The 8,344-nt window shown below is 43.7% G+C and overlaps 1 protein-coding gene and 1 long non-coding RNA gene across 2 annotated transcripts in view; one reads left to right on the plus strand and one right to left on the minus strand.

Annotated features, from left to right (window-relative positions):
* LOC145937717 (pancreatic lipase-related protein 2-like) overlaps positions 1-2,438 on the minus strand; it is a 108,976-nt gene extending 106,538 nt beyond the window's left edge. The window contains exons 1-3 of the mRNA XM_083041004.1: positions 2,425-2,438; positions 1,527-1,750; positions 1,387-1,430 (exon numbers count right to left, since the gene is read on the minus strand). Of these exons, the coding sequence (XP_082897130.1) occupies positions 1,387-1,430; positions 1,527-1,594 (112 nt within the window). The 5' untranslated portion in view covers positions 1,595-1,750; positions 2,425-2,438. The remainder of the gene's footprint in view (positions 1-1,386; positions 1,431-1,526; positions 1,751-2,424) is intronic.
* The window catches only part of LOC145937722 (uncharacterized), a 140,807-nt gene extending 134,903 nt beyond the window's left edge, over positions 1-5,904 (plus strand). The window contains exon 3 of the long non-coding RNA XR_014425613.1: positions 4,657-5,904. This is a non-coding gene — a long non-coding RNA (uncharacterized LOC145937722). The remainder of the gene's footprint in view (positions 1-4,656) is intronic.
* Positions 5,905-8,344: the final 2,440 nt, after the last annotated feature.

Below are 8,344 nucleotides of genomic sequence, written 5' to 3' on the forward strand. Positions count from 1 at the left end.
CGAGATTTACGCGCGCGTACAGCCGCGTCCTTGCCGTTGCCGTGCAACTTTTAGCGGCCGTTACCGCCGGCATAAGCGAGGGGTGACTCGCGATTATCGCCGGTACCAGCCGTTACAACGTTGCGGCGGATACGGCACCAGAGGCAAATGCGGAAATATTCAGCAGTTACCGGGGATTAAGGAATGCGTTAATTGCGAAATACTGGCCGCCGCCGCCGTGCCTCTTCGTTCTACGAAACGGAAATGTAACTTCCTCGGCTTCGCATATTCACATGTTGCGTAACTTCTGCCGCTTGGCTGACATTTTTTCGCGTTCTATCATTTTTTTTAGCACACCGCGCTTTATTAAAACTTCTCATTTATTTTTCAAATGGCTTCCGCTGTCAGACTGATGCGCTGCCTCGCAAATGAGAAGCGCAGCTGTCTTTAATAGACATTTGCAAAGGTAAATTAAGAAGTAAAAAAAAAAAAAAAAGAAAAAGAATATATCTTAAAGGAGCCAATCTGTCATTTCGACGTACGCGAAAATATACGGTATTTTTTGTTTACTCTTGCACGAGGAAAATAAACTGAATAAAACGGAGGATACGTATACACGAAAATACACGTGGCAAAAAGAATCGGGTCGGATACGTGTATGGGTAGATATACATATATGCGCGCGCGCAATGTGCACGGATGAAGTGACGCGATTGACACTACGTTCGAACGACCGAGATGCGCCAATATTGGTACGCGGGCGTTCTGGTAGAAGGACGCCACAGGTTGATACCGAGGCATCGCTCTTTATCGGTCGGAAGATTTGATGAAACGGACACGACGTGACGCGATGTAACAGGATTTTTTATTACCCTGTCTACCGGTCATGTTCTTCAAGGCTCGTGTATTTTTTTTTACCAGCATAATTTATCGCAAAATATACATAGAGGAATCATTATTTTTAAAAAAATCTATAAAATGATTATTTTTTAAGTAGAGCTCTCATAAATATGTAATTATCGATATTTTTCGATAGAAAAGAAAGAGTTATACTGCTACGAATATCGTAAATTAATAATAATATTTTAGTAAATTAATTTAATTTAATTACAATTTTTGAAAAACACAACTTTTGATAATTTGATTAATATTAAAATGTTTCGTATTTTATAAGATGTTTCGCTTTTCTTTCTATCTTCGAAAGTACTTGCCTCGCAAATAAATTTGAAGATTCTATCGCATAGGTATAGGACATATTTTAAATTCGATTAATATTTTATTAATCGTGGATAAGATATAACATATTATTTAAAATTATTATTTTATAATATTTTCAACATATTATATATTACATACATCCCCATTACCGCTATAAAAACGTTATAAAATAAATAATTTCTCACTCACCGATACCTGCAACAGTGGAGTTGTAGTACACAGCACACATTGATCTGAAAACAAAATATTCAAATTATGTATATATACATATGTGTGTGGAATATCTCAGAAACAATGCAGTTTAAAAAAAATGTTTTTATATTGCATACCTCACAGTTGCCCCACTGTCGCCCGATGCCTCCCCGGACCTCCTTCTCCTCTCTTGATCGACCATCATTGCTCCTTCGTTCGCGAAAACACGAATAATAACGATTGTCCGACACTTTACAAGGCACTTCCGACACGCGAACTTTACACGGCACTCCCGACGCGCGACACTTTACACGGCACTCCCGACACGACGCGTGAATCGCACTGTGTATCGCAATGCTACCTGTAACAAATAAAATACATACATATATTAGAATAATCTTATTATTTCGCATTATATCATACACAATATAAATATAAATATGCAAGCTAGAATATTTAATTAGCAAATTTTCGCTTTATTAATATTTTTTGATAGAAATCAGCTGATTAAAGCGTTAATTTGCCAATTAATTTTTTAAATAATATGTTTTAAATCATATGTTATAATACTTTAAACTCGATTAATATTTTTAATAGTTATCAGCTGATTTCTGTCAACAAATATTATATAATCGAGAATAAGATATAACATATTATCTACAACATATTACTATTTTAATTTTTTAACATATTATTATTTTAAAATTTAATTAGCAAATTAACGTTTTTATCAACTAATTTCTGTGAAAAAATATTAATCGAATTTAAACAAACTTTATATTATTTTTTTTTAAATATCATTTTTTTAAACAAAACCGAAGAATGACACTTGTGTTGTTCTAGTCTTTTCTGTAAAAATTGCAAGAAAATTACAGACTGTCGCGAAGTAAACGAAAGTAGGGCAGTGAATGAATGAGTCAATGAATTAGCAAATCTACAAAAACTGGTTGATATATTGTCAAAAAGATAAAAAATTGATCATTAGCAGAATTGAAAAACCTCGAAACCGGAGCCATTCCACTTTGATATACTGACCTATAGTGTACATACAGAACGTGCAACTGATGAAAAGACCGAATGAACGCCAAACAAAGGAGGAATGTAACTTTGGATAATCAATTGAACACAATCGGTAAATCGGTCGAGCGAATTGACAGGGATCGTAAGCGCGCGGGGTTGGGGGGAGGGGGAGGGCGTTAGCAAAAATAAACTATCGGCGATTATCCGACCCCGTTTGTAAACGCCACCCTTTTCCCGCGGCCATGGGAGAAAGAGAGAATTCCGCGCACACGTTCTCATTTCTCTCCCCCGGCCGCGCACCGCCGCGCTGGTCTACCCAAAACAAATTCGCGGCCATTTTTCTGTTCCGTGCCCCGCATATATCCCGGCGTTTCTCCTTCCGTGGAAGAGTGCGTGTTCCGCGCCGCGAAAAAGGCGCCGGGAGGCGGCAGTCGGTTGGTCAGTTCGCTTTCTGGACGTCGGACCGAGGCTGGTTACCGGGATGAGGCGAGATGGGACGAGACCGAGAAGGGAGGACGGAGGGTGGTTAGCGGACGACAGGTAACGGCGGTGTGAGTTCGTGGACGCGCGGCACGGTCGGTTCCAGGGTTCGCCGGCAATTTTTTCTCCTCGAGTTTAGCAAGGGAAATGACCTACGATATATTTCTAAGGGGTTTTTGCTGGTTGGTAAGCGGGTGAGACGCCGTTATCCACCCACCGGAGGGGCCACCGCACGTCCTCTTCCCTCTTCCTCCCCCATCTCCTTCTCTAACGTTGGCCTCACCACCAGCCCCCTCTCCCCCGGGGGTTACCGGACAATTTGCATTTCTCAACCATTAATCTAACCTTCGTCCAGCTCTTTTTGCCGAGAGACCGACTGCTCCTCCATCTCGCATGTCCCACCTTCCTCGTCCTCCTTCTCGGGATCCCCCGCGACCGCAAGTCACTTTCTAGCTATCGCGTTTTCATTCCGTAAACTCGACAGAATGCCTTCGGTAATTAAGAATCCGCGCTGCATATACGAAGAAAATAGAATGTGCACCTTGTCGATGTACATGTAAAAAAAAGGCCATCTTTCATCGTTAATCGTTTTCTTACGTCAGGCTTCGATAAAAAAATACTTAAAAAATTTTCTAATCTATATAAAACATTGGAGTTAAATATACGATACAAATGCGGATTACACGGTGCGTCCCAGTAATAAAAGATAAACGTTGCGCTCGCGTAATTATGGCTCGATCAGCTCATGAAGAAGGGAAAGTATGTATTTCTATCTGCAGAGGCAACGAATTTCCGCAGGTAATTATCCAACCGTCGAAACGAAGGGAAATATTTTGACAATGTTCCAATCTATCACAAATAACGCCGTCGAATCGTAACATCTCTCCCGGAATTGTAAAGTAGTTTGAGCACCGCGCGCGCATAGAGCATACCGACGCTTTTAAAACATTTCGCGGATGTAACAGCAGCGCCGTAACATTTCATCGCGCGAATTATCCATGAAAATATTCAGTCTTTTGCCATGAACCGTTAAATGGAATCCCAGATTTTAATAGTTGCCGTCGCGAGGCCGCGCCATGCTGCGGGGGAAGGAAGAGAGGGTAGCAAAGGTGGAAGCGACTGCGAAGAGCCGGGTGGTGAGAGGAAGCGGCGCGAGGGGGAGGGCGGGGAGGAAAGGGGGTGCGCGCAACGAAAACGGAAGGATAGAATTTCCTATCTGCGATATGAGACCGCGGGCGGCGAGGGCGATGGAGAGCCGGGGGGAGGAAGGGGGAGAGGACGAGGAACGGCGGCAGTCCTGACTATGTGCGATGGTAACGCACGTTGGCGATGGCCATGGCGGACGGGAATCCGCGGGACGCGCGGTCTCGGATATCATTTTTCAGCAGTTTTACCTCGCAAGCACGTCCCAGGTATAAATGAGCTTACTATCTCCGAGCAACTCCTCCCCCACCGCGAGCGGCCGCGCCGACCCTTTTCCACCGATCTATGGTGGTGGGTGCGGCCGAAGCGTCGTTCGAACGTCCGCGAGAAAGTAAAGCGAAGGGGGACATCCGTTGAAACCGAGCTATCTTTCGCGAATTGACAAGAATCGCCAGATATTTCTAGATATCGCGCAAGTATATATCGATGTATGTCAAACTCTTCGAGTTCTTCCGATCGGTCGAGGTCGATGTGCTCGACGGAATCGCGCATATGATACGGGATATTGTGATTTTTATATTGTGCGAACATCGAACTGATGCTTTTTTCTTTTTTCTTTTACAGGTGGACCATTTGATGAAGATGATGAGAAAGCCACGAAATGTCATAGATGACCGAACAGAAAGTCTCGCCGCGTACATTTCGTGATGAAAATATATTGTAAATTCAGATCCGGTTATACAAACTCTTGGCACGCACGCAATCACGCACGTACGCACACGTGCATGTCCATTCTTTCGCGAACAGATGAAAAAGACAGGAAATGAGATGTGCTTCGAGCTTGTAACCCTCCCGTAGAGATGACCAGTAATTTGTTAAGGGATTGACGTCTCGGAAATTGGATATTAAAACGAATTCTTTCTTTTTTCTCTTGCGCAATCCTTTTTTTCTTCTCTTTCCCTCGATTTCAATCGTCCTGTAGAGAGATCGCCACTTTATGTTTCTAATTAGTTATTGACTCGAAAAAGAATATCGACGCGATTAGTATCATTTTACGATCGATTAAGTTTATTTTTTTTATTCGAAAGAGTTCCATGATGATGTAACATAATTATTGTGCAAATTAATTATTATCATATCCAAACGTATCGAATGTTTCTAGTAACGAAATATCACAATATTTATGTTGATCTATACAATATCGGTTTCTGTATACGTTGTTTCCTTTTACGAAATTTAATTGGCATGTAAATTATTAAATAATATTCCGCAAAGTTCAAATTTGTAATTAGATGTACGGTATTTAAGGAATGTTCCGAGATAATGCGCACACGAGCGTTTAATCTGTGTAATGAATAAATAAATGTATGCGACACACACATACACACACATGCATGCATATACACGTCTATACAAGTGCGCTTTGATAAAAACTGACCTAAAGAAATTTTTGTTTCTTTCATAAAACACAACGATTCTTCTGAGTAAAATTAATCTTTCCTTTCGCAGAGTTTCGATTTGGCCGTCAAACAAAGCGTACGATTTATTACTAGTATACAACTAACACGAGCTTGTCGCGTCCGGTAGTGATTAGCGACGCTATTGGTTAATCTGTCGGCGATTATGTCGAATTCATCGGTGCAACGTGCGGAATTCGCTCGACTTCCGATTTAATTATTGCTATTTACCATTTCGAATTCATGATGGAACGTTGCTACCGATCGAATCACTATCGTTCTACAAACGCGATGCTCACAGGATTGCTTGCATAAAATACACGACACACAAATCAGTCATCTTAAAATCATCAATGGAGCATCTCATTACGTGTGTGATTATAAAATTAATTATCCTTTATATCTTCGAGCAATAAAAGGCAATAAAAAAATGATCATACAATGTAGCCAGTCAATTATCCGAAAAAAATTAATTATATAATAAATTTCTAATATGTTCGTAGAATATTTAACATTGTATATAATTAATATTCAAATATGTGTACGCGAAATGCTTAATATACTGTAACGTATATATCGACATTTCGTGACATTATCGCATATCAAATGTGTGGACAACGATCCACTTGCTTCCCACGAATGATCGCGAACGAGCTGATCGAAGAACGATGCGATAATTCGAAAGGGTAAACAGGTGAGGGACAAAAAAAAAGTGGAAGGCCGTAAGGTCCATGTAAAATGCATCAAGCGACTAGAAGAATCCTTCGTACGCCGTGTCCTTTCCCCGTGGGGGACCTTCGTTCTCCAAAATGGCGTGCCACACGCGATACGCCCGACCCTTCCCTCCACGTCGTCGCACATGGGTGGAGGCTAATTTATTCATTCGTTCCTTTTTACCCGACGGTAACACGTACCGTACTTTCAGGGCACCCTTTGTAAAAAGGGTGGCTGGGCGGACGCTTACGGCGCATAGCAACGTGCTCCGTATTTACGTTGCCCGATTTCCCGCCTTCCCACTCCCCTCCCTCTACAGCCTCCATACACGCCGTTACTACTTTTCCATCCCCCTTCAAACTCACCACTCGTCTCCCCCGTCCCTCGCCCCCCTCTCTCTCTCGCTTCCGACGTTCCGTCCGGCCATCCCGGTCTCCCGCGTGGAATCCCACCCTTACGCGGTCCCTTTCAACGAGCCCTTTTTGTAAGGAGACTGATTTTTCAACGCCCTCGTGCTGACACAGGGGTGGTAGTGGGTGGTAGTGGCAGTGGTCGGGGATGCTTCGCGACAGAGATGGAGCGGCAACTACTTATTAACCCCGGTACATATGTGGCCCACCTTCGTACGTGAATACCTACTCCGAGCGCGCACGTGGTCGTGTACCGGCCTGGATCACGCCGTATTGGTTCGCCCTCGTGACGAGGCCCGCGCGTCACTGCGTTCGATCAGCGCGTGTCAATACGCGCACGCGTTCTCCGCGATCCGAGACACGTGCGCGATGCCGATTGCTGCCGCCGTCAAGGAATGCCACTGTCGTTCCGGTATTTCACCGGACATCTTAGGATTGCATCGATATCGTTCGCAAATAGCGCTTATTGTCAGCCTCATTTATTCCCGCATAATGATCATAACTTAATTAAAAAGAGAGAGAAAGAAACAATTGTGTGTATAAAGTATTTTCATAGTTATTCAGCTTTTCTTTAAATAATATTTAAGAAATTAAAAGTATAGAGGTATAACTGTACGTTTGAGTGAAAAGATAAAAATATGTATGTACAAAAGTATATCGAGGCATTAAAAATTAATATCAACGTCAACCCCTAAATTCTTCATATCGCTTCATTCATAGAATACACGTATACAGAAATTATATATAATAGCAAAGTACAATAGTAAAACACATATTATTCTCTAAGATAAAATGTAAAAAAAATAGATAGCAGCCAGTTGAAATTCTATCAGAACAACACGTATCAGCTGGTGCGCTTGTAACGTGATCTAAATGTAGCTCTTCACCATGTACAGTCGAAATGTACTATTGTACAAGCGCGATGTTTCTCGTATAAATCGCGTCGGTCGCATTTCGAGAATTGCTAAACAGGTACGCGCGAGACACAAGTTACCCTTAACGAAGAAAAGGACGAAGGGTCTGTCTGCGTTACCAGCTGCACGATCACCTCGCGTCTCATCCCCGGTGTGTCAAACAGCCCCCGGCCATTCCATCCCCCTTCTCACCCCTTTTCGCCGTTTGCTGCATTTTCTCTCCCTTTCGCGAAAGTAATAGAGTCGTCGATTGCAGCGCTGCAAAAGGAAAAGCGAACGAGAAGATGGAGACGAGGGGCGCGCTGGTGTTCGTCGCCTCCGCGTCGAGAAAAATTCCCACCACCGGAAATCGACCCTCGTGTCCCGCTACGGAGAGACGGAGACCCCTCGACGCTTATCGGCGCGCTCGAGGATGCCCCCCTCTTTATTGCTCTCGTCTTTGCCGTCCCTTTTCGCGGCGCGCCCTTCCACACTGTTCTTCGAGTACGAAGAGCAGGAGGAAGCGGAGAGCGGTCGCCGGAACGAGGACGGAAAAGGGATGAGCGCGAACGAAGCCGAACGAGTAGGACGATGGAAGGGTACGCGCGAATGAGGGACAGTTCGAGGAAAGGGGGTAGTAAAATGGTAGAGGAGAGAAGGCAAGTCGGAAAGAGGAGGAAACGAGGGTAGAAGAGAGAAAGAGGAACGCCAGTTCCGGCGTCGACCACGCAGAGGGAGCCAGCATCTAAAAAAAATTGGCGGGGAATGATGGCGCCGTCGCCGTCCACCCCGAGTGGAGCGGCGGGTCCGAGGGAAGCTAGCGGCGGCGGCGGCGGTG

The sequence above is a fragment of the Prenolepis imparis genome, unplaced genomic scaffold (genome assembly GCF_030444845.1).
Source record: "Prenolepis imparis isolate NDT839.2.m4 unplaced genomic scaffold, iyPreImpa1.0 SCAF_6, whole genome shotgun sequence".
Lineage (NCBI taxonomy): Eukaryota > Metazoa > Arthropoda > Insecta > Hymenoptera > Formicidae > Prenolepis > Prenolepis imparis.